At 34.3% G+C, this 24,964-nt stretch overlaps 3 protein-coding genes across 4 annotated transcripts; 2 read left to right on the top strand and 1 right to left on the bottom strand.

Moving 5' to 3' along the window:
• The first annotated feature begins 1,723 nt into the window (after positions 1-1,723).
• RAD52-1 (cobalt ion binding protein) lies at positions 1,724-6,217 on the top strand. Its single transcript, XM_012218112.4, has 4 exons — positions 1,724-2,163; positions 2,463-2,500; positions 2,620-2,714; positions 5,774-6,217. Exons 1-4 carry the CDS (start codon positions 1,895-1,897, stop codon positions 5,915-5,917), a joined length of 546 nt encoding a protein of 181 aa, XP_012073502.1. The 5' UTR covers positions 1,724-1,894; the 3' UTR covers positions 5,918-6,217.
• A 3,305-nt stretch (positions 6,218-9,522) lies between these two features.
• Positions 9,523-14,348, top strand: LOC105635124 (RNA-binding (RRM/RBD/RNP motifs) family protein). 2 transcript variants are annotated; one of them, XM_012218113.4, is made up of 6 exons: positions 9,523-10,055; positions 10,219-10,351; positions 11,021-11,159; positions 11,785-11,821; positions 12,521-12,797; positions 12,898-14,348. In XM_012218113.4, the coding sequence occupies exons 1-6, from the start codon at positions 9,873-9,875 to the stop codon at positions 12,939-12,941; spliced, it is 813 nt and encodes a 270-aa protein (XP_012073503.1). In that variant the 5' UTR covers positions 9,523-9,872; the 3' UTR covers positions 12,942-14,348. The 2 variants fall into 2 exon arrangements, with proteins under 2 accessions (XP_012073503.1, XP_012073504.1); XM_012218114.4 differs by having other exon boundaries at positions 9,524-10,055; positions 12,878-14,348.
• A 968-nt stretch (positions 14,349-15,316) lies between these two features.
• LOC105635125 (ATP-dependent RNA helicase) lies at positions 15,317-20,139 on the bottom strand. Its single transcript, XM_012218115.4, has 2 exons — positions 16,749-20,139; positions 15,317-15,865 (listed from the first exon to the last, which is right to left on the bottom strand). The coding sequence occupies exons 1-2, from the start codon at positions 19,904-19,906 to the stop codon at positions 15,472-15,474; spliced, it is 3,552 nt and encodes a 1,183-aa protein (XP_012073505.1). The 5' UTR covers positions 19,907-20,139; the 3' UTR covers positions 15,317-15,471.
• Positions 20,140-24,964: the final 4,825 nt, after the last annotated feature.

Raw genomic sequence — 24,964 nt, forward strand, 5'->3', positions numbered from 1 at the left:
TATATTATTTTTATTCGAATCTAGTATATAAATAAAAAATATTGATTATTTTTAAATAATATTTAATAAAAAAATATTATTTTATAAATAAAATAATTATAAAAATATTTATTTAAAAATTTTATTAACAGCCTAAAACATAGCTGATGAATCAATAATTATTTGGGACATTTATCAATCGTTAGCTGCAACTTAAAAAAACTTATTAAACACCTATGAGTTAATTATTAAATATAAATCAATTGAATCAAAACTCCTCTTACTCCCTTTATTAAAAAAAAAAAAAAAAAAAGGGCCACCTTAATCCCACATGTCATTATAGAGTTTGTGAGAATGTAGAAGTTGAGCTTATTTTTTATGAACTGGAGTAGAAAATGGGTCGGACCTTTTACGGAAGTAAGCCTTTATTGAAGCCACCACTATTAGTCCAATTTGATCGGAAGCCCAAATCTCACTGTGCATTTTTTTTCTTTCTCAGAAAATCAGGGATAAAAGCATCTAGGGCCCCTGAACTTTATTCAATTATTCTATCGAGTCCTTCTATGCAAATTTTTTTGATTGAATCCTCGAACTAACTGTGATCGTGGACAATTTAATGGAGCATGCCTTGCGCTCAAACAGACAAACGACGTGTCCAACGTGGAGTCAAGTGTTTAAAACCGGACCAGACCAGTTTGTCAGATAGATCAATTCGTGAATCAATCACTGGTCCAATTTAATTTGATCTGATTTTCTATTACGAAGTGGGCAGCTCTAATTTATATTTTTAAATGTAAAATATTTTATTATCTTTAAAAAATTTTGGAATAAATTAATTTTGTATTGTTTTTATAAAAAAAAAACTAAATTCATATTTTTCAATAGACTAAAGTATATAAAATATCTCAATTTTACCGATTATAAGAATTGCACCTCAAAATAATTTTAATCTCCCAGACATCCAGTCTTAACTTTATATTACAATTGCATCATAGATTCAAACTATGTCTGTAGCAATTGCAAATTAAATTCAATTTTTATCTTATTTTGAATTTGATTTGCAAGTCATGCATTAGTGGAAAAGAAGAGTGCATCTTATAATAACAATAACCTCTTCAAATGCCACAAATTTAAATTATAACAAATTTATTAAAGAAAAATAGAAATCACCAGTCTTATCTTTATACATTTGATTAGTTTAATCGAAAGTGTTGGTTACGTGAAATTGTGTCATTTTAATCAATCTATTTTAATATTTTTTTTTAAAATCCATCGATTTTTAGTTTTGTCTCATTTCTCCTTTTGATGCCTCTACTTTTTCTCTCTTCTCTCTCGTTGTGAACCTCAACTATGGGAAGTTTTTTTGTTTCATTTAAAGTTTCATCTTCTCTAGAATACTATTCGTCTTCTCCATTAATTTATGGATTGTATATAATAATGAAATAAATTTTAAATTTAAAGTGTATTTGTGATAAAAAATTTGGAATAATTTAAAATTTAAAGTGCAACTATAATAAAAATTTAAATTAATGTATCTAAGTATTAAGATTGTTTTCCGTCACAATTATTACAATACCCAAAATTTGGAGATTCTATATGATTCAACCTTTTTCAAAATATTTGTCTTGTATCTTCTAAAAAAAATGTCTTGTAAAATATTTTTTATATTTTTATGGAGTATTTGAGCAATAGGAGACGCCCAAATCAAATAATTCATTTATCGGTAGACTAATGGGAAAGTGCCTAACGTTTTTTAACGTAAGGACTCAATAGAATAACTCGTAAAGTTCAGGGGCAATGCTTTTATCCCAGAAATCGGAGAGGAGAGGGTTTCAGCCGAAGTTGCTCCTCTTCTGATATTCTTTCTCACGCTTCAGAGTTTGAAATTTCTTACTAAGAAATCAAACATCCGATCATGAAATTGAAATTACTGACAACAATCTCATTATCTACTCGGCACCCCGTGAAATTGAAGCAATCATCATTGCTTCTTTTGAAACAATGGTACTCTTCGTCTTCTTTTGGAGAAACAGAGAGACTAAGCGAGAGTCAAAGCAACGACATCCCCACATCAGGAATCAGCAGGCCACTCTCTGAAATCCTTAAAGAACTCAATAAGAAAGTACCTGATTCCCTAGTCAGGCAACGCCATCAGGATGGCTTCTCCGCCAAGTACATCCCCTGGTAGAGTGATCTTTTTCTTCTGTTGAGTTCAAAATAGCTGAAATTACTTTTCCTTTTTTTTTTTTTTTTTTTTATGGGGGTTTAGATCCAGTCGTTAGGTTTCGGAAGTTGCAATGATACTTTTGAATTTTCTCATCATTGCATAAAATTCGTATTCTGTTGCATTGAGTAAAGTTTTAATGTGGCTCCAGTTGATGTTGAAGTTCCTCTCAATCAGCATTTTGCTCTATTTTCATATCGATCTAGGAGGTTATAAGACTATTTTATGGTCGTTTAATTTCGCTGCCTATTCTTTGCAGGCATATAGTCAACAGGATAATGAACTTACATGCCCCAGGTATGCTGAAAATCAATGTCTAAATCATTCACGAGTAACTAAAATCTAATACTGCCTCAGACTTTTTAAGTTCGATCCTTCAAGCTTGCAAAACTTCTTACATTCAGCATCTAATGCAGAATGGTCTGGTGAGGTTCGGAACATAACTTATTCCACGGATGGCAAGTCTATCTCTGTTGTTTATCGTGTCACACTCTACGGGACTGATGCTGAGGTATTTTTCTCACTTTACACGTCTTGACGTACGTACACCCATTGTTTACCTTGCATGCTACACCTCATCTTGGTCTCTCTAATTTCTGTGATTGGGAATTTGGGATGGGTTGAACTTGGCATACGACTGCATTTGGCCCCTGGGTGTCACTACCTTGGTGGGCCCATTAGCATTAGGCTCGTCGTGACCTGCTACTTCTTTGCAGGTGATAATTTTGCCATGAACTCATAAAGGATGTTATTACTCAGAATATAGTCAGTGCATATCAGTTCTGGTCATCTGGTAGCTAGGGCGATTATTGGAATTCAGAAAACATCAATGATTTTATTCGACACAAATTTGAGTAATTTTGCTGGCTGAAATAATCTTATTCAATAAAGCTTGGGAGATGGGCATATGAGAAAGAGTACCAAAAATGTAAAACTAATTGACGCCAAAGCCAGATTTCAAATCTATTCCTCATCAAATCAAAACTCGGGAAAAAAAAAAATTCTAGGACCCAGTATGGGATAAACTCATAAAGAAAAGGTACCTACTTCTAGTATTTTTGTCTATTAAGCCTAGAATTATTCAACTAGTCCTTTTATGTAATTCTTTTAATGAAAATGTTGCCAAGTTTGCTACATCAGGAAATTCTAACAGGAAGTCTTCATGGCATGGAAGGTATTGATTTTCTCTGGAAAAAAACCTCTACCTTTTATTTAATTGAGGGCAATTAGTGGAATTCCTTTTTCAATTTTAATCACATTCCTGTACCACTAGCTTTCATATGTTTAAAGAAAATTGGACCATGGGTATCTTGGTATACATATCTAGATCACTGTATAAATGAAAGGATCCACAAAATTTACCTTGCATGAAGTAGAGCTTGTGGACACTGGACAGTGAAGAAGGTTTTTGTTTTTCTTGGCTGGCTGGTTAGGAAATGCTATAATGGCTGAAAGATAAAGCTTGTCTTCTGCATGGAGTCTTCCTGTTATAATTTTTCCTATTTGCCAATGGATATTCATAACTGGTTTATTTGGGCATAAAATGACCTTTGGAACTATTATGACACATTTCTTTGGAAAAATATATATATATATATATTAGGGCATTTTATTATTGTATTTCGTTGTTGCTTCACTTGGTTGTTTCATGTATTTCGTTTTATTATTGTATTGGCTATCAGTTTAAAGTTTCCTAGTTTTGTTGGTAGAGTTTTTGGTACCTATAGAAAGTGTATTAACTGTTCCACTTGGGTTCCTTTTGGTGATTGATCAAATAAAATTGAATTTCAAGTTGGTTCATTTCTCTTGATTTTATTTCTTATTTGCTTGTTTCTACATCAGATGGCCACCAAGGACTGGCCTTTTATGTGTAATAAGATGTGGAATGTGAGATTTTGGCTTGATCTTAGAAATGAGTAATCATTTTTATTACATAAAATGGATATTTCACAAAGTTCTGGAATATAAATTTCACACTGAAATGAAAAATAGCTGCCATGTGGTCATGGAATTACTATTTAAACTCTCACTCTATTTCATGTACAAAACCAACAGAACCTAAGAGTAGTAGAACAGTTACATTGAGTAATGAGCTGGAAAAAAACACTATAGCTCATCCATTTGTTTATATTGGGCATGAGTTCATTTTTACATTTTCTTGTCCTGAAACTTGGAATCGATGTGTATGGATCATGAATTATGTGTTATTTATGATAGGCGATGGTGATGACTAATTATTTAATTTCAAATTAAAAGGTGCATTGAGTTTTCGGGAATGAAATAAGATGTGATAATGAATATATGATAGTCCTCATGTGCATTCCAGTGTAGCATGAATTTTACATAGTTTGAGATGATAGTGGATTAGGATGCAAGTAAAACCTTGGGTGATGATTAATGACCAAGAAAATGGGAGGTGTAATGTTTGGTCATAGTGCCATTTTCTTGCTTGTTTGTTTCTCCAAGTTCTCAAACCTCAGAAGTTGAAGGATTTTATTCATATGATACCTACCACCTACCAGATAACCAAACCTTTGTCTGATATCTTTCTGCGAAAATGCTCTAGGTCCAATATCAATCTGCTAGCTGGATTGCGGAATTTATTTGTCATCCAAAATTGAGACCAGTTGCCAGCTATTATATTGATTTTATGAATTTCAACTAATTCAAACAAAGTGTAGAATTCAAAATATGATTCAAAGCTAGGTTTCCTATAAATTATGTTAATTAATTAGTAAGTTTTTGATTTTTCCTTCTTTATCTAGGATTCTTCTAAAGTAAGTTAACTAACTAATTAGGAATAGCTTTCTAGGATTAGGATTTGTTCTAGTTAGTATAACTAGTACTTTGTATTAGAATTTTAATTCTAAGGTTTTCTTTAAAATGAATTATTTTAAATTGTTCCAATCACAATTACCTTATTCTAGCCTAATTACTGCCCTAAACCCTTTTGCTATGTTTAATACACTTCCTTTTGTATGTATTTAGTTTGTTTAGAATTGAATAGATTCCCTTCTCATATGTTCTAATAGTTCAGAAGGTAGTCTGTTTAAGCTGAAAAAATGTTAGTCCATCTGTCCCCTTGCTCCTTCCATTTATGCATGCTCTTTTTGTCACTTTTCAGCCCCCGGCAATATTTTCTTTGATGGTTCCTGGGGCAAAATTCGAAACCCTCTGATCGCATCTAATGTCTTGTTGCTTCATTTCACTATAATGGTTGTAGCATCCTGGGGATTGCATCATGGTAACTTTGCCTAGGGTTAACCCATATATCATTTTCTATTAATTTTCTTTCCACATACTTCATTCTTGTGTATGAAGTCAAAAGACGAGAGATTTTATTCTTATTTGATGCACTCTGTTATTTTGATGAAATATAATTCAAGGCATGTTGATCTAATATTAAAGTAAGCTATGAAAATGTGGAAGGTTAAATGTACCCAGATTGAACTAGGTCCTGAAAAAAAAAAAAAAAGAATAATGTTTTTGGAGGGAAATACAACTGATTTTATTTTATTTTTTATTTTTTATTTTATTTTTTTTTTGAAAATGTTTTAATCATTGCACCAGATATATAGGGAATCAACTGGGACTGCTTCTACGGATGATAAAGGTTACGGAGATCCTGTACAAAAGGCAGAAGCAATGGCGTTTCGGAGAGCCTGTGCACGCTTTGGTCTGGGGCTTAATCTTTATCATGAAGACATGTCATAGCAAGTTAATGGCATTTATTGTGAATTTTCTTATGCATTTGGGAATACACTTTGGTCTGGGGCTTAATCTTTTTCATAAAGAAGTCAATAGGATTTGTTGTGAATTCCTTGTGTATTTTCGGAATCTGTCATGTTAAGTTAAAGGTCGAATTATTCCCGTGTGTTGGTCGAGTAGCATTGTTTCTAAGTCTGTGGAACTGGAAGATTTGTGATTAGGAGAGTATTCATGGTGCAGAACCATAAAATATTTTGATCCTTGAACGAGATAGGAAGCCTGTAATAGATCAAAAGCATTTGAACACCGAGCAGATACAGTTTAGTAGTATAATATTTAAAGCAACGGAAAACAATAACGATCCATCCATGCCAAGTAAATTGCAGCAACAAGAAAGAAACAAGTCTCGATTTAATTTTATTTTAACTTGGGTTGGATTGGGTTGGGAGGGGAGAAGGGAAAAGCAAGTTGATGGTGGGGACCACAGAAGAGAGAGATGTATGTGATAAAGCTGCGGAGACATGCATGTGTGTGAGTCTGTCATGTACACCTCTGTGTGGTCTATGCCACCTATCGCTTACACAGAGAGAGAGAGAGAGAGAGAGAGAGAAGGAATGTAGCTTTCTCGGTCAAAGAAGTTGGAGACAGCTGCCCTTGCATGCCAGGTAAGACCCACTTATCTCCTTTTATTTGCTTTCTAAAGTTCTTAACTCTATACTTCTCATGTGGACCTCTTCTTTTCATCTCAGCCGTCTGTCTTCATGACAATAATATATATGATATCGTAAGACGCAAGAGCTATGTGGTTGGAGGAGCACTGTATTGCTGTGCATGCATCGAAGGGGCCCTGTATATAAATGAATAAAGTTTGCACCATTGTAATTGCACTTGCTCATTCCCTTTATTTCTTTATTGCCATTCCCCCTCTACAATTTGTATGAAGCAATTACTGTATTGTTGTTAGATTTTGCTTAAATATAGTAGTAAGAACCTCAGTTTTTTCAATTACTACTATTTATTCCTTTCATTGTAATTTCATTATACTCTAAGGTTGAACCGCTTTTCCATCAAACTATGAAATGTCAAAAATAACCTTTAAAATAATTATTTATAATATTTATAATTTGATGAAAATGCATTAGTAAGGATTTGAATTTTTATAATTTTACACTATTTAATTTCTATATAATAATTATTATTAAGAGTGTTTTTTATATTTGACAATCACGTAATGGAAGAAGTAACATTGGACTTTATAGTATAACAGAATCATAATGCGAAGATTAAATAATATAATTTAAAAAATTGAGGTCCTTATTAATGTTTTCACAAAAATTTAGGGACTATATAATAATTACTCCAATTTTTATTTGGTGACCAGCACGTGATTTGCAAAATGCAATTATGGGAGCAACTGTGAAACGGTATCAACCAACCAATCTGCATAATAATACTATCAAAAGGTGTATCTGCGCAATACATATGAGCACAGTTGCCAAAATGATGGTCATTAATTGGGTTTGCTGCCCAGCGACTGGTGCCATGTTTTCTTTTCCCTCAAAACTGTGCTTGGTTCTCTGGTGCTTTGCATAATTTTGTTTTAATCAGTAATTAAATTTCAATATACTATGTATATTATTTGATAGCCAGCCATGTTGAGTTCAGACGTATTAATAAAAATAGCAATTATTTTACAGATTGTCTAGCAAAATGTCTTGATGCTGAGTTTTTTATTTTTTTTTTTAGCTTCGCTGTAATAATAGTATTGTTTTGTTATTTTCTTATCTTAAAAAAAGATATCTATGTCTTTGTATGAAGTTGTTGGTAGGCAGGTTTCTATACTTATCAAATTCAAGTTATAGTTTTGGGGTATAGTGAGGACCTGTTGGCTCGGATTTAGTATTTTGTGTTTGACAAATTTTTTCTGGCTTTTATATTTATGCAATAAAATATGAATTGCTGATAAAAAAAATTTCAATATACTATGTTGATATGGGCAAAATATCGAATTAAGGGCACAAACAAAAGAAAAAGAAAAGAAATCAAGTTTGACAGGAATTGACCGACATTAATTTTGTTACAATCGATAAATTTTTATTTAGTTATGCTAATTTCATTAAAATTTGAATTCATATGAGTAAATAAAAATATTCTTTGCACAGTGAAAAAAAGGTTTTATAAGATTCATGTATATTAAACAATAATTTAGCCTCCAAAGTCAACAGAAAATGTAAGTTATTAATAATTGATCCAATAGTAGGACTTGTAAAACCAATGGGTAGTCCAATTTCATAATAAGCTTGTACTCCGTAAGATGATGTGAAATTAGTTGCTAGAATTTTCAGACATCGATGAATGGATTGACCGATGCATATGTCTTTCTGGGTTAATCATTCCCCTGATGGTTTGGCGGTCTCATTAATTAGCTACTGTCCAGCAGTATTTTTCCCTTTAAACGCCATCGTTTGAAGAAATTAGAATACTTCTTATTAAGCGCATAAAAAACACTGCTAATATGTTTTTTAATATTATAATTCTATTTTTTCTCTTTTCCATTTAAATCAAAATTTAATGGTTTTTTTAGTTTCTTCTACATTTGATTTGAACAATAACCAGCGATATAACACAATAATAATAATAATAATAATAATAATAATTTTAATTCTTTTATACAGTTTAACCCTATTTTGAATTCATTAACTAAAATTTATATTGGTTTTATACAAACGCATATAGATATATGGATAATTCAAAGAAGATCGAAGAAGATTGTGATTATTTTTATAAGGTTAATATTTATATAAAAATGAAATTATCGTACTTTATTACGTGTACATGAATTAAATAATCGGTGCACTGTAGGGGCTATGAGTCTAGTATCAATTGGGGTATGAAATTAATAATCTAGTTATATATAAAAATAATAATATTCAAAATTTACTTAATGATTTATGTATAATTTTTTAAGTTTATAAAACTAAATATCCAACTAAACTTAATGATTTCTCTAACTTAAACCTGACTTTGACTCGATGCAAATGTAATCATGAGGATGGATTATGGCATCTTTGTACCCAAATACAAGACAAACAAAAACAAAAGGATTATGGCGTCTCCCGTATGTATATATACATAGAGAGAGAGACTATACTTCTACCATGGAAAAAGATCTATAGATAGATACACAAGGATCAAGAGAACGAGCAAAATTATTAGTCAAAAAAATTCACGAACCGCCCACCTACAGTGAGGGTTGACCTTGGACCTCCCGCGTGATTTTATGCTCCGTTCGCAAAGAATTTTTCCGTTCCGTTTATGCCATTAGGGGCTTTAGCTCTTCTGGATCCGGCTGCGTGCGGTAATTTTGTAATTATTGGAAAAAACAGCGTGCGATTAGTCATTGCGAATCCCCCCTTAAAATAATGCAGGGTACAGCTATGAGGGACATAATAATAGCACATACACCATACCCACACTCGCAATGGAGCGTGTATGCACGGTGAAAGTGAGCACATAAGATTGAAAAAGACGAGAAACAGAAGCGCGTGAGAAGAAGAGAAAAAGGTGGGGGCTGCTGTGTATATAATTCATGTCCGTATTATGAGAGAGGCTTTCTTCTTTTTCTAGCTTTTGCTTTCTCTTCCCTCCCAAAATTCACTCTCTCTGACCTAATTGTCTCTCTCAACTCTCAAGTCTCAACAGAAAAATAAGATACAATCTCTAAAATCTAAAACTAAGAGAAGATCCCTCTCTAAAGTCTAAAATTAGTGGGTCTTTCTCTTTATCATCCCTGGCCTAGATCTATCTATCTTCGACTTGTCCATTTTGGTCTCAGCATCTAACACATATATACCAAGATTTTTTGTTTGCTGACTTTGGTTTGAGGGTGATAATTAATAAGAGATCCTAACTAGTAAGAGAAGAGAAGAGGAGAGGCAAAAGAAGAAGCAGAGATATTAAGATGACTCCAGCAAATTTGGCGGGGCAGTTCGGTGACACAACATACACCAAGGTGTTTGTTGGGGGTTTGGCTTGGGAGACACAGAAGGACACTATGAAGAAATACTTTGAGCAGTTTGGTGAGATCTTAGAGGCTGTTGTCATCACTGATAAAGCCACTGGTAGATCCAAGGGCTACGGATTTGTATGTTTATTATTCTTTTCTTTTAATTATTTTCTTCAGTTTATGATTTGATCCCATATATAGATCTTGAATCGATAGAACTTTAAGTTGTTGCATGAAAATCAAGATTTTCTAAAGATAATTGGGAAAATGTACTGCGTTTTTATATAAATATTTGTTTTAGGTTACCTTTCGGGATCCTGAAGCCGCCATGAAGGCCTGTGTTGATGCTGCTCCCGTGATTGATGGGAGAAGGGCTAATTGCAATCTGGCATCTTTGGGAGTTCAAAGATCCAAACCTTCAACTCCAAAGCATGGTACTTCTTATTTCATGTCATAAATGGATCGGATCTTTTACCAGTTCCGGAAAAATCTTTAACAATGTATTTCATTTAAGATGGAGATGCCACATTTTTCCTTTCTTTGAAGTTTGAATTTTAAGGCAAGACTTACTGTTAATATATATTCATTGCTAACTACTAATTAAGTTGAACCTCAGTACATATCTATTATCTTTTCTTTATTTCTTTCTTTCTTCCTTTTTTTTTTTCTTTTTGGTTAAAATATTTGTGTATATAGCTGTAAAAAAATCGACGTGGCTCCTATAATATTCCGTTTTGAACAAACGCATTACACAGTCAAATCAAAATGCAGCATGAATATTCTTCCCAACAGGGAAAGTTCTATTCTTTCTTGTCTGGACTTTGGACCAAGTCCATAATATAAATAACATGTACATGCAAGCAAAAGAGAGACAGAGGGAGAGAAAGAACGGAAGTGTCCTTTTCCAAGCAGGGAAAACATCTCACAGTAGCTGTTGAGGAAATAGATTTTGTCATTTATTGTATTCTCGTTCATCGATTATATATATATATATATATATATATATATATATATATATATATATCATGTAGGGATGCATGGTCATGGTTTAGTTTTCTTCTATACTATTGAATAAAAAGAAATATTGTGATAAACGCATGCAGGAGGAGGAGCAGGCAGGAACTTTAGGGTAATGAGCTCTTTTCAGACGGGGTTCGGAGGTGGAGTGGGAACAGCTTTTCCTTCAGCAGCATCCTTCCCTCATTATGCCATCCAACAAGGAATACCTTATAATGTTTATGGGTGGGTGATTAAATGTTTGTTTTTTCTTTTCTTTTGTATTTTCACGGGAAACATAATGGGAATTCATGCACGTGCATTGCCAACTCATGCGCTCTTAATCCATTAAACTAGGGTTTGTCATCGAGCATTATCATTCATCATCTATATGTGAGACCTACAGCTTCTTCTCTCTCTCTCCTCAAACAAGGACACACTACGCACATGCGCACATACTCTCACACACACACACACATCCTATCTCTTTCTCTCTCTCTCCTCTCCCAAGGACACACACACATACTCAATCAGTTCAAAATGCCTCGTATATGTGAGACATGATACATAACATCCACATTACACATTTGGACCTTGGAAGAATATGTTAACAATAAGCACGTGGCTATCATCTCTAACAGACTACCATCTCTCTCTCCCTCCTCACAAACCCTCAACGAACTATTCTATGTCTTTAATTAATGTTATCATGTTTGATACTATAAATTAACAAATACCCTATATACGCTCGCGTGCGTTATTTATGCCTTGTATAATCTTTTGCCTTTTGTTTTTGGGAATTCTGACCGTACGTTTTCTTTAGCAAGCACCGAATGCTAATTATAATCTTATATCTGAAACCCAATTTCAGGTACTCTCCATACTCGCCAGACTACAGTTACCCGACGGTTTGTATAAATTCCCCCTTTACTCTATCGTTCTTATTAGGATTTTCTACATTTTTTTTCCCCTTTCCCGCACTACTTAGACGTTTTCAAGCATGCTTTTCAGCAGATAATGACTTTTTAACTTTCAGTTCTATAATTTTCACTATTTCTTTGCTTCATGGAGATTCTCTTATAATATTATTATTATTATTATTAAAGTAATTTGGATAGAACTTTCACCCTTGCTAAAATGTGACGGGAAGATTATTTACATGTTAGTACGACATAATCACAATTAATTGACAAAAAATAATTAGTCATATTGGGAGATGGAAAATCACTACGAAGAGGTTAAATGAAAGTTATCTATTAATTAATTAATATAATTGAAAGTAGTCGCTAGTCTATTTTTAAGAAGCAGGCATATCAAGTGAATAGAATAATTAGTACATAAAGGCAGTAAATTTGTATAGCTTGTTTTTGGGCATTTAGTCCCGTTCTATATCAAAAATTTTGTTTTAAAAAGTGTATATATATATATATATATATATATATTACAAAAATGGCACCTTGAAGAAAATATGATTGATGTGCAGCGTAAAGAATGAATTTACTAACTGGAGGAAGTCTACTTTGACTTGTTTATCAATTTGAATTCGAATCACATTCTTCTATAATATGTGTGAAATGTGGTGTTTTTTTTTTTCTTTTTCGGTTCAGAGCTATTACAGTGTATATGGAGGGGCAACTGCCCAGTATCCTATGTATGGGACCGGGCCTGGAGGAATGATGACAGGTGCAGCCACTGCCTTTTACCCATATCTTCAATTTGGAGAAGGGAACGGAGGAGCAGCCACAGGCTACGCATCTGGGCAAAGCTATGGTATTCAATACCCACACCACATGTTTCAGTATTCAGCCATTAATTCAACTGGAGGCTACCCCCAGCAATACGGTGCACCCATGTCACTTGCTCCAACTGCAGCATTGCAATCAGGTATACATACTCTTTAGTATGGTCACTAATACATATATACTTTTTCTATTTGAGGATTGGAATACTAATATCTTTGACAGTGTGTTTTGCTGTGCCACAGGCGTGACCGTGGCTCTTCCTGCTCCACCAATTCCTCATCGCTAAAGCCACTTGGCCCCACTTGTATGCTTCTCATATAGTAGCTTCTTTTGAGGTCTCAGTCTAAGCAACCTTTGGCCTAACCATGGTTCTCTCTTCCTAACATATATAAGCCCTCCATAGGGGTTGGTTACACCACTAGTCACTCCAAGAATTGGAGTCATGCATCTTAATTTTTCCGTTGCATATCTCTTTTGAAAGAAAGGGTTCCTCTTTGAAGAGAACAAAATCATCTTGTATGTATTCACCAATGCAAGCTGTGGGATTATAGCTTTGTTGGCGACACTTTTTCTATCATTAGCCCGGAAAAGGGCTAATCGAAGCAAAATAACCATTTTGTAAATTTTTAGCCTAGGGAAGGCTAATCCACTTGAAAAATGGTTTTGCAAACATTTTGTATATTCAACACCCTGAAATATATAGCAAGTCCTTTGGTTTTCACAAACCAGCTTTTTAATGTCTAATCCCTCCAATAATTAATATAATCATAGATGATGACCTCTATATCTAGATTAAGAGGCAATTTCATTTCCAAGATCATGGCCAGGGCATGGGTACCCTCAGTTTTTGTGCATTGACATCTTAGCTAGTCTTAGGATTTTAGAGCTAGCTGGGACCGCAGTCATGTTTATTCCACAATTTTTTTTTTCTTTTTCACCAAAATTTTACTTTTAAAATCTTACTTCATGTGTTTTAACAAACGACCTTCCCTTGGGGTAAGGGAAGAAAATTTGATTAACTGTTAATCTTTTTTCCTATTTCCTGTAAATTCCATGAGGTTAAACTTTGGAAGTTTTAACCTCTTTTTAAAGTAAAGAAAGAATAGGAGGGTTAGTTAGTTTTTTTTTTTTTTTCTTTTAAATCCTGCATTTAGATTTTGTATTGTTTCAACATCACGCTGAGAACTCCATAAATGGATTTGGAGCTAACAGCACATGCATGTAACTCTTGGGAGATATTTTGATTCCCTTGGGTTCTTCTCTAACCCACCAACCATGGTTAGGACTTAGGTTATCCCCTCTCTCTCTCTCTCTCTCTCTTTCTCTCTCATATATATATATATATATATATATATATATATATATATATATATATGCAACTTTCACCTGGAGATGATCAAGATACTCTCTTTTTATGTATAAGGCCTATATCTGGTTTGTATTGTAATTAGGATACTACTTAATTAGGACAAAAAGGTTCATTCTCTGACCACGGTGGTTGAGAATGGGATATGCTACTCAGTACTCAGTTCTTTATGTGCTTTTAATTTGAGACTGCTATATGTATGCTTACATTTCCGCTAATGCTTTGTCCTGCATGACAAGCAACGTTATGTTCGAAAAGAATTTTGTCGCGACAATCTTTCTGTCTTAATTTCTTGGCATAAAATAAAAATTATTTCTTGCTCTGTTATTCCTGTTAGCACATTGAGCTTTTTAGTTTTCTGTGTCAACCGTTTCATTTCAAATATTCGTCTATATCTTTTGATTTGTGTTTAGGTACAGCGCTATTGATCCCATATATTCCTCCTGCTAAGTTGCAAGTAACATGTTTCAAAAAGATAAAAATAAAAATAAATTTCATTAAAAAATTACTTATAAATGCATTTTATTATTCCTGTTTCACATAGAATTCATTTTGAAAGTTTTAAATAAATTTTACAAAATATAAAATTTTATTTGTAAAACACTCATCTTAAACAGTTGAGAGCCCTTTTAATTGCTCGATCAACTGGTGATATAGATATAAATCAGTATGTACAAATAGAAATGGTGGAGAAATTGAAATTTTATAAAAAAAAAAAAAAAAAAAAAAAAAAAGGGGATGATCGACTTAATCTTGTAAAATTAATTATCCCACTACACTTTTTTGAAGTTAGGAGTCTCAAGAGATTGGCGCTCATCTCACAGTTATGTTCACCAATTATTGACCGATTCTCAGAGAATTTACATTTTTAATTTTTTATTCGCCAATTATTGAGCGCTTCTCATGCACATATGATATTTATTTGCGAGTGTTTTGGGTGCGCACTTAACTAGACGCTTATTTGGATGCTAGTACAATATTTCTTTTTGTTTTGCTCTTAATTAAACAGTGAAATTGTTTTCTTGGTCTTGCTTTAAACAGCCTTTCCAGATGCCGGACTTGGGCTTGGGCTTGGGCTTCAACTGACCGAGTTTGGCCGCACGTACGAGTCCTGCGTCGATCAACAATATCAATTCTGGATAATTCTTAGGTCGACCCAGCAGTACCTTCGGTTGTATCCGCTGTAACTCAACAGGATCTTCATTATGGCAGCTCAAAGGCAGAAATAATTAGAATTTTCAAAATCACTGGAATCTGAATTGCGGTGGCTTATAAAAATCAATCGAGCCCTGTGGTAAAGGATTCAAAAAGGCAAACCCCATTAAGATCAGATCAAAGAGATATCAGCGCACATTCGGACAATTACAAGTTAACAGCATGACAGGATCAAATTAAGATAGATTGGAGAAGAGTTGACACCCCAATAGCTATCGAGAGCTGAAATCACCCATTAAGCCCGCCGTTTACTTAATCGCCATGAATTAGGTTCATGATATCTGTCGTATAGGGGCTCAATTCGCTCTTGACGCTTCCGCTTGCTCATTTTAGTTGGATCTGCCACTTTAAAGAATCTAGGCGCCAGTTCCACAAGCCATTTGGGATCTACAACAGTTACCTCACGCATGTACTCCTTCGTAGTCATTACCAGTTCATGGTATATGACCCAGTCCGGCTGTCTCTGGAAAAGAGCGCTGCTTGGGTGGATATAAACTGGTTGGTTCTCCACCAGAGTCCTATAACCCTCCTGTGGATCCTTTCTAGCAGCATGGAAAAAGAAGCCAGCTGTAATTGCTTTTCTTATCTTCGTGAAATTCTTTCCAGCACTCACAACATCCAGTTTGTATCTGAAAATCCAGCAATGACAATTGAGTTAGAATTGCAGCCAAAAACATTTAACAGTAGAGTAGTTTATTCTTCCCACTAGCAAAGAATTGGCAAACAAAAGCTAAACTCCAACGCAAGCAATTATAATTTCCTTCTACGAAATATCCACCAACTAAAACTGCAGTTACTATATTCATATCTATTAAAATAAATAAATAAATGAAGCAAGGTTTGACACTTGAACCACCTCATATTTTATAACTACCAATGTTAATGATACCATTGCAGTGGAAGAAACAGCATATTCTTGAATGCAACCACAGACTAGAAATTGTCTAGCGATTAAAAGTAGATGGGTGCAATGGCAAAAGTAACTGTAAGCTGCTCATCATTACACAACTAATGGGACTCGTGCAAACATTCATAGAGCAAGTCCTAGCAACGTTTCTGCAAGGTCTTGATCAGGTCAAATACAGGTCAAACAAGGACGATAGCCAAATATAAAGACTTCCAAATGAAAAAAAGGTTAGGGCATACAGAGGTCATGATATTTTATGGCTCAACTGTTCAAGGACCAATTTTATCAGAATGCTAGCATACAAAACCATGGTTTCAAAACATTCGCTATATGTCTAAGGAACAAAAAGCATCCAAAAAACTATACTTGAAAACAATAAGAAATTAGAAAACCTCAACGTTTATAACAGAAAATTTTTTCAGTCAAACAATCTTACCAAAACATGAAATCAATAAGCTTATTCTTGCTAAATTATGTTAATACAATCACACCATTGTATTGAGGAGCAAATGTAACTTAACAACAAAAGAATGTAATGACAGTTATGTAAAAGAAAATATAATTGCAAATGCATTAATGCAAACAACATAAGTTGAAGATCATACTTATCCATCACTGAGAGGAGCTGTTTCCTAACATCCTGTGCCCTCCTCAGGGATCTTGACTGAACAAAATTCTCAAAACACCATGGCCCTGAAAAGTTCTTAGCTTTCCAAGCTTCATACACAGCAAGTAAGGTCAAATGGTCTCCCTCCGGCTGGAAAAACTTAGCTCTCTTCTGATCTGCTTGCGCTTGTTTTTCTCTAGGCCTGTAGAATATGTTACCAGTTTGGATCATGGCAATAATAGTCAAAATCTCATCACTGCACCCCAGATCTACACTTGCCAGCAACATCTTGGACAATGGCGGATCAAGGGGAAATTCTGCCATTTTTCTTCCCAGTTTGGTCAGAAGCCCCTCTTCATCCAAGGCTCCTAGACTGTATAGCTGTTCCATGGCAGAAATGAGGGCCTGTGGTGAAGGGGGATCCATAAAATCAAAAGACAATAGATCGTTAATTCCCATTGCCTTCATTGTGAGTGTAATATTTCCAAGATTTATTCTTTGAATTTCTGGAACAGTGGTAGGGGACATCTCATTACGATAAGCACTTTCAGTATACAGACGATAACACTTTCCAGGCCCAGTGCGTCCAGCACGTCCAGCACGCTGCTTCGCAGATGCTTGTGAAATTGGAGTTATGACCAGAGAATCAAGACCTTGCTTTGGATTATATACATTCTGCTTTGCAAAACCAGGATCAATGACATAAAATATCCCATCAATTGTCAAAGAAGCCTCAGCAATATTTGTTGCCACAACCACCTTCCGCTTCCCTGGAGGGGGAGGTTCAAATATTCTGGACTGCATCTCACTGGGAAGAGCACTATAAACAGGCAATATAATCAATTCAGGAACATTTTTACCTAATCCTTTCATCCTGTCATAGAGAGACTGGCAAGCAAAATCAATCTCCTCCTGACCAGTCAAGAATAGAAGAATGTCACCTTCCGGTTCCGTCAAGTGGATTTGTAGAACAGTGATCAAAGCTGCATCTAAATAGTCACTTTCTGGCTGTTTGGTGTATAATATCTCCACAGGAAAAGTTCTCCCAGGGATTGTGAATATGTTACAGTTGAAGAAATACCCTGAAAATTTCTCTGCATCCAGCGTGGCAGATGTGACGATCAAGCGCAGATCAGGTCTCCTCTTCACAAGCTGTTTAAGTAATCCAAAAAGAACATCAGTGTGGATTGTCCTCTCATGAGCTTCATCAAGCATTATCACTGAGTACTGAGAAAGATTTTCATCAATAAGAATCTCCCTTAATAGCATACCATCCGTCATATATTTGATCACAGTATCTGGTCCAGTGCAGTCCTCAAAACGAATGGCATATCCAACCTCCTCCCCTAAACGACAACCAAACTCTTCAGCCACCCTCTTGGCTACAGACATTGCAGCCACCCGGCGAGGCTGAGTACATCCAATCTTACCCCTTGTAGTATAACCTGCCTCAGCAAGATACTGTGTTACCTGGGTAGTCTTACCAGAACCTGTCTCACCAATAACCACCAAAACCTGATTATCATGTACAGCTTGAATTAGTTCCTTTTTCAATTTGTATATTGGCAAGCTCTGCCTCTGCTCCTGAATGGATAGTTTTGATCTTTGCCCAAATGTTAATGCCTTTCCAAATGCATCCTTCTTCCATTCAGGCATGTCATAAGCAGACAAGCCAACACCTCTAAGCTCCTGAGCAAGATGCCTCTCACCAGTCTCAGGCATTGGGTCTTCCCAAGGACGATTAAGATCCTTTGGTATTGAATCGAGCATAGTCCTCTGTTGTTGTTCCCTTACTTCTCTCCTCTCCTTTATGAGCGCAGACTGAAGTGCAGCTGCACGACTCAATGATCCTTCAGGATTCTTAAAAATCTTAACTGGTGACATATCAACCGAGTACCTAGTCTGACCTTGCAAAAAAGCAGGCTCATCCTCATTTAACTCAATTTCAAGCTCTTCCTCGGCTCCCTCTTCTTGATAAAGCAGCCCATCTGCTTCATCATCATACATAGGATATTCTTTGACACCTAAAACTCCAGAAGCAATCAATTGTTTTGCTTCCCACCTCTCTGGTGAGCTCATTCTCTTCAGTGGTCGACGTGATGGAACAGCATCATCCTCCTCCATAATCCTTATCCCAGAAAGCCCAGTTCTAGTAATTGGCCCGTCCTTGGAACCTGAAGGATTAGTCCTAAAAGCATCATCATCATCTGAATTCTTCTTCAAAGGAAGCAAATCCTTACCACTATTCTGATCAACATCTCTCATGGAAAGACTCAACTTCTGTCCAGAAACTGAAATCACTTTAACATAAACCTCCTGGTCTCGCTTCACAACATCCTTGGCATTACCAACCCTCCTACTTGCTATCTGTGAAACATGGACCAACCCCTCTTTGCCCCTAAGTTCATTCAATTGCACAAAACAACCAGAGTCCATAACTCTCGACACCCTGCCCTTATACACCTTGTACAATTCAGGCTCACCGGAATTATATCGAGCATGCCTCCGACCCCTTTCGTTTTCGCCATCATCCCTGTAGTGATAACCATTTTCTTCGCTCCCATCTCTCCTATGCCTGTCATGCCTATCTCGGCGCCTTCCACTACTACTATAATCACCACCTCTATCATCATTATAGTCCCTATCTTTATCTCTATGCCTGTTATCTCTATCCCTGTGCCTATCCTTATCTCTCCAGTCTCTGTCTTTGTTCCTATCCTCCTCATCCCTTTTCTGTTCTTTCCTTCTCTCCCCAGCTTCCATATGGAGTTCTCGTTCGAGTTCCTTGGCTCTCTCCTTACTATCAGCAATAGCAAGAGCTTTGAACTTGGATTTTTTTGTATCAGAGAGTGAGGCGCAGTCTTTATCTTTGGAATCCTTCTCAGACTTGGGCTTGGGCGGAAGGATGGCATGAATGATAGTGAGTAGTGTACGGACAAAGTAATCCGGCATTTCAGCGCCGTTTTCCTTCAACTTTGAATCAAATTCATCAACACTCTCGCAATTTCGTCCCAATTCGGTGATGAACTCAGCCAATACTTTGTCTCCAAATCCTAAGTGAGATTCGAGCTCTGTGCAAACCTTGGATACGAGCGATAGGTATTCCAGTTTCTTAAGACCATCATCCTCTCGCGTTTTTGTTGTTGTGGTAGCCATTTTTGGTATTATAATAGAACAGAAATCGATTCAAAAACCAATCGAGAGAGATTGGAAAGCTTTTAAACTTTTTAGTGACGATGAACCTAAGCTAAAGAGGGATTAAGGCTTTTGATTGCGTACCTGGGTCTCGTGAAAGTTCCAGACGCTTGCCGAGAGATAATGACCACTGCCGGTCTGCAAATTAAGTAGAATTTTATTTCTTCTTCTTCCCGCTAGGGCTTGAATGGTTATGCCTTGGGATCTCTCAGTCGATGAGGCCCCTAATATTTTACGGATCCGGTTTCCTCAAACAGTGTTCTGAAAATCGAACCGAACCGATCGGTCAGACCGATAAATTTACAAACCAACAGTTGATTCGATCTGGTTTAACCTTTAAAACCAAATCATTAGTTATATTTAATATATAATATTATTTTAATAAATAGGCATTTGCAAACATGTTGAAAAGTATTTAACTATATATAATTAATTAAGAATATAAATTTGTATTACTTTTAAGAAAACTAAATTCACCATTTGGTACGGCGGTGCATAATTTACATTAATAGTTAAACAAAATATAAATTATGCTTTGGGAAACACTATTTTTTTTAATTTATATTATGTTTTAAATGTTACACATTGAATTAAAAATTACAGTGTTACTGAGAATAAAAGTTTAATTTCTTAGTGTTTAGTGTTTATTGTATGTGAAATAATAAATTATTTGATTGTCATTCTTTTTTAAATGCGTCATTTAAATTAATATTTTTAAGATTTTCACTGTATTTGGAACAAATGAATCATGATTGAAAATTCATTTGTAAATGAATTATAAGCAGAATTTATTTATAAATGAATTTTTCATGTTTGGTATGTAATAAATTAAAATAAAGAATTCAATTGAATTCTACAAAATTATAATTAGAATAAATTCTTAAATGAAAATTCATTTATCTTTATTTCTTATAATACTCTTGACATAATAATTTAATAAAAATAAATAATAAACACCAATTATATTTATTATATACAATATAATAAGATGTTATTTTTTTAATTATTTAATGAATTATATAAGTATTAATATTCATCATAATAATTATTTTAATTGCTAAAATTCTTATTAATTTAAATAATTAATTTGAAAACTATAAAAAAATATAAAAAAATTTAAAGAAGTTATTACTATTTTCAATTGCATTTAGAAACAATTGTTGATAGTCAATTTTTATAGTTTCACAATAATAACTAACGTTTTTACTAGATTAAAAAAAGTTAACGTTATTACTAGTTTATAGTGGAGGTAAAAAATAAAGTTAGTTATTATCAGATTTCAAAAAAAAAAAAAAAAAACGTTAGTAGGAATTTTTTAAAAAAAAGAAAAAAACAGAAAGGAAAAAAAAAAGAGTAAAATCAATTGAGCTTATAATAGAGGGTAATTTTTTAAATGAAAATTTAATGGTTCAATTTTATGGAATTCATTTAGAAATTCCATCAATTTTAGTAGAATTTGAATTAGACATACCCAATTTCATAAAATTCAATTCTTAGAATTCAAATTTATACTTTTTTTTTTATTTCAAACACAAAACATTGAATTTCCAAATAAATTCCAAAAAAAATTTCTAGAATTCATTCGTTCCAAATGGGCTATTTATTTGTATTACACACGTTAAATTCAAGGTAAACAAATGAGAGAGAGATGCATGATCTTCTTCATTTTTCTTTTATAACTTCAAATGAACAAATGGAGAGGAGAAGAAGCACGATGTCTTCAGACGACAACAGAGGAGAGTTAGATATGGGTTAAGTGGAAAATGGTGCATAGTGAAATGCACCGTTTTACTTAAATTTGGATAGGTTAAGTTCTAATGGTGGGTTCCATTTTTAAAGTATAAATTTTTTTAATCATGGTAGAATAACTTAAAAGAAATCATGGTAGAATAACTTTGAAATGCCGCATATAAGTAATGTATAAATGGGGTGAGCATTCAGCCGATGTATGTAATATTTTAATCGAAGTAAATTAATTGAAATTTTATTCGACTTAATCGAATTTAATTAAATCATTGTGGTTGAATTAATTTTAATCATTAATCACACCGAAATTTAATAAAAAATGAAAATCTAATTAACCGATTGAAGTTAAATGAATTTTCTTATTAATCGATTTTAATCGAAATAGAAATAATTGAAATCGCAATTCATCGTTTAATCAAAATAAAAATTAAAATATTTTAAATTTTTTTGTTTTATTATATATCTAATCAAAACGGTATATTTTTTAGAGTCAATTAATTTAATTAATTCAGTTTTATTAACTTTTAACCGAAATTTTAACCGATCACAAAATTTATTTATTTTTTAATTAAATTTTTAACCGAACGCTTATTCTTCGAATCGAATTGGTCAATGGGCCGCGGATCAAGTGCTCACCCCTATATATAAGGGTAGTAGCCGTAAAGTGTTGTATAATTTAAGGGGTAAGGATGGCAATAAAAAAATTAAAAATTATTGCTGGAACTCTCTTCTCCTCAAACCAACCCAACTTTATTCTGTTGCCATTGTAAACTCTAATCGGAGAAAACACAGTTGAAGCATGACTTTACTGCTATAGTGGTGATAATTGAACCCCAAGAGAGAAATTATAATGGAATAGAGGAGGTGATGAATCACGAAATATCGTTTACCTGCTGAAGGCGTTCAAATGACTAACCATTTTTGCTTGCTTATGGAATATAACTCCCTTACTTGATCCCGCCAATCGATTCCTTCAATCTCCTGGGTTTCCCCAAATGTTCTCAAGCCCTTTGCTGAAGCCATATTGTTGTAACTCATTCGCCTCTGGCAATTACTTTTTTGTCCTTCATCATTTTTAATACAGCTCAATCGTATACCAAGTCTACACCTTTTTACATAAATTTTAAGCGAGCTCCCTATGTACCTTTGAAGAACAATGTTTTACTATCGTGCTTTGTAACGATTTGTTCGACTGATCATTTTTGTATTTTATATGTTTACTCATTTTCTATTGACAAACTCAAGATATTGAGAGGAATCATTTGTTATCTGTTGCTATCGTATTTATTTAATAAAATTAATTTATCTAGATTCGGTCTATGAAATATTTATAGACCAAATAAATAAAAAATATTTTTTTGTTGAAATAAGGGTGTCTTTAACTATTCATCAGAGAGAAAATGACTGAATAGAAATTATTTTTAAAAATCTTTATTTTCATTAATTTGGTGTATTGATAAAACATTATAATAGATTTAGACAAGTTTAATCCTTAATTAAATCACACCTAAATCTTAATGGATTATAAAAGCATGAAAATTAATTTATACGTAGAAATTATTCTCAAAAAAAAATGCGAGTATTTGATCCTTATAAATAGAGAAAAATTCCACTTGAAATGCTCTTTCCTTGTGGGCTTAATACAGTGTGAGCAAGATTGACCTTGGTCCTAAGAACACACGTGGTAAAACAAAATAAAGTAAAAGAATTATACTTCCCTTCCCACTAACCTAAATAGAATCTAATACAATTAACACTAGGCTCTAATCCGGAAATTTGTGAGAAACACAACATCCGTGATGCTTGTTGGGAAAATTGCTATTTTTCCCGCCCTTCAGATCGGCTTCAAGCAGGAACAAATGAGAAAATAAAATAATGACTGAGAAATTAAAGAGAACACGATAGTTTAACGTAGAAAACTCCTCAAGTGGAGAAAAACCACGGCCGTTGCCAAATGACAACCAAGAAAAATATTCACTATGTGGCAAATTGTTACAACCACAATTACAAAATATTTTTCTACCCAACACCCTCAAAACACCCCAAATATTTTATACTCCAAGGGATTCCAAAAGACTCCCTAATATAAAACACATTCAAGTGTTTTTAGTGTATTTTGGTGTGTATGGAAACCTAAACATTGCTTCCATTTTATAGCCAAATCACTACCTTCTCTTTGCTTATCTCCCCGATGTGGGATTAAGCAAAAACTAATTTTTTTATATATTTTTTTTCTTTTGTTTTCAACAACGGCGGCTAACAATCTTCACCTTGAAAATAAAATAAAAAAAACACAACATTGTCTGCTACCGACAATCATAATTCTTATCGTCAAGAATTATCATACTCCACCATAAAAGAGTATCGCCACTTGGAACCACTTTACCGACTCCAAGAATTTTCCATCGGCCATGTCGGATCCCGCTAATAGTTTATGGTGCAACCTTCCTGTTGACTTTTCCGAGAGTTCATTAGCCATCGACATATTTTTTTTCCACCACACACTTTGCATCAACTGTCAACCAATGCAGTGCACATTTCCGTGGACCAGCTACCAATAATCCATCCTCTTCCATGGCATCTTAACGGGTAGCAATCATGCCATGAGGACACACATCTCTCAATTACAGAGAGAACACATCATCTCCTTCGCCACAGGAGATCACATTGGCAGCAGCAACGTTAGAGCTTCTAGTCGAATCAGCTCCACCGTTCGGGCAATCCTTCTTCACGTGTCCAGTTTGACCACAAACCCAGCAGACAACCTTCCTCTTTCCAGAGCTTTTATTCTTTTTCTTGGTACCGAGAAATAAAGCTGAATCCTCATATGATTTATTTTTCATTTCATTCAGTCTTCTCTCCTCAATAAGGAGCTTACTAACCACATCCGCATACACCACTTCCTTACTACCATATTTCAGAACAGGTTTCATGTGCTCATATGTCGAAGGAAGTGACAGGATGAGTCGGAGAGCTTTATCTTCATCTTCGGTTCGCACTCCAAGAGTTTCTAATTCAGAGACGATGCCATTAAGAACACTCAGGTGATCTGACAGCTTTGTACCTTCCGCCATTTTTAACGTATGAAATTGCTCCTTCAAATATAACCTATTGGATATATTTTTACCCTGGTACAATTCTTCCAGTTTCTCCCACAACTCCTTTGTCGTGGACAATCCAAGCACATTAGCAAGAACATTTTTTGCTAGACACATGCGAATTTGACTTGCCGCTTTAATATCCAGCTCCTCCCATTCTTCATCGCTAATCTTG

Source organism: Jatropha curcas, chromosome 9 (assembly GCF_041381405.1).
Source record: "Jatropha curcas cultivar XTBG-Jc1 chromosome 9, XTBG_Jcur_1.0, whole genome shotgun sequence".
In the NCBI taxonomy this organism is placed as follows: Eukaryota; Viridiplantae; Streptophyta; class Magnoliopsida; order Malpighiales; family Euphorbiaceae; genus Jatropha; species Jatropha curcas.

What these genes read in the sequence shown, in the direction of transcription:
- RAD52-1 (XM_012218112.4), top strand. Translation starts at nt 1,895, where the DNA reads ATGAAATTGAAATTACTGACAACAATCTCATTATCTACTCGGCACCCC. An exon ending in AATGAACTTACATGCCCCAG is followed by an intron (nt 2,501 to 2,619) that starts GTATGCTGAAAA and finishes CATCTAATGCAG; the next exon opens with AATGGTCTGGTGAGGTTCGG. An exon ending in TCTACGGGACTGATGCTGAG is followed by an intron (nt 2,715 to 5,773) that starts GTATTTTTCTCA and finishes TCATTGCACCAG; the next exon opens with ATATATAGGGAATCAACTGG.
- LOC105635124 (XM_012218113.4), top strand. Translation starts at nt 9,873, where the DNA reads ATGACTCCAGCAAATTTGGCGGGGCAGTTCGGTGACACAACATACACC. An exon ending in ATACCTTATAATGTTTATGG is followed by an intron (nt 11,160 to 11,784) that starts GTGGGTGATTAA and finishes ACCCAATTTCAG; the next exon opens with GTACTCTCCATACTCGCCAG. An exon ending in AACTGCAGCATTGCAATCAG is followed by an intron (nt 12,798 to 12,897) that starts GTATACATACTC and finishes GCTGTGCCACAG; the next exon opens with GCGTGACCGTGGCTCTTCCT.
- LOC105635125 (XM_012218115.4), bottom strand. Translation starts at nt 19,906, where the DNA reads ATGGCTACCACAACAACAAAAACGCGAGAGGATGATGGTCTTAAGAAA. An exon ending in CTCCTCTCAGTGATGGATAA is followed by an intron (nt 15,866 to 16,748) that starts GTATGATCTTCA and finishes CTGGATTTTCAG; the next exon opens with ATACAAACTGGATGTTGTGA.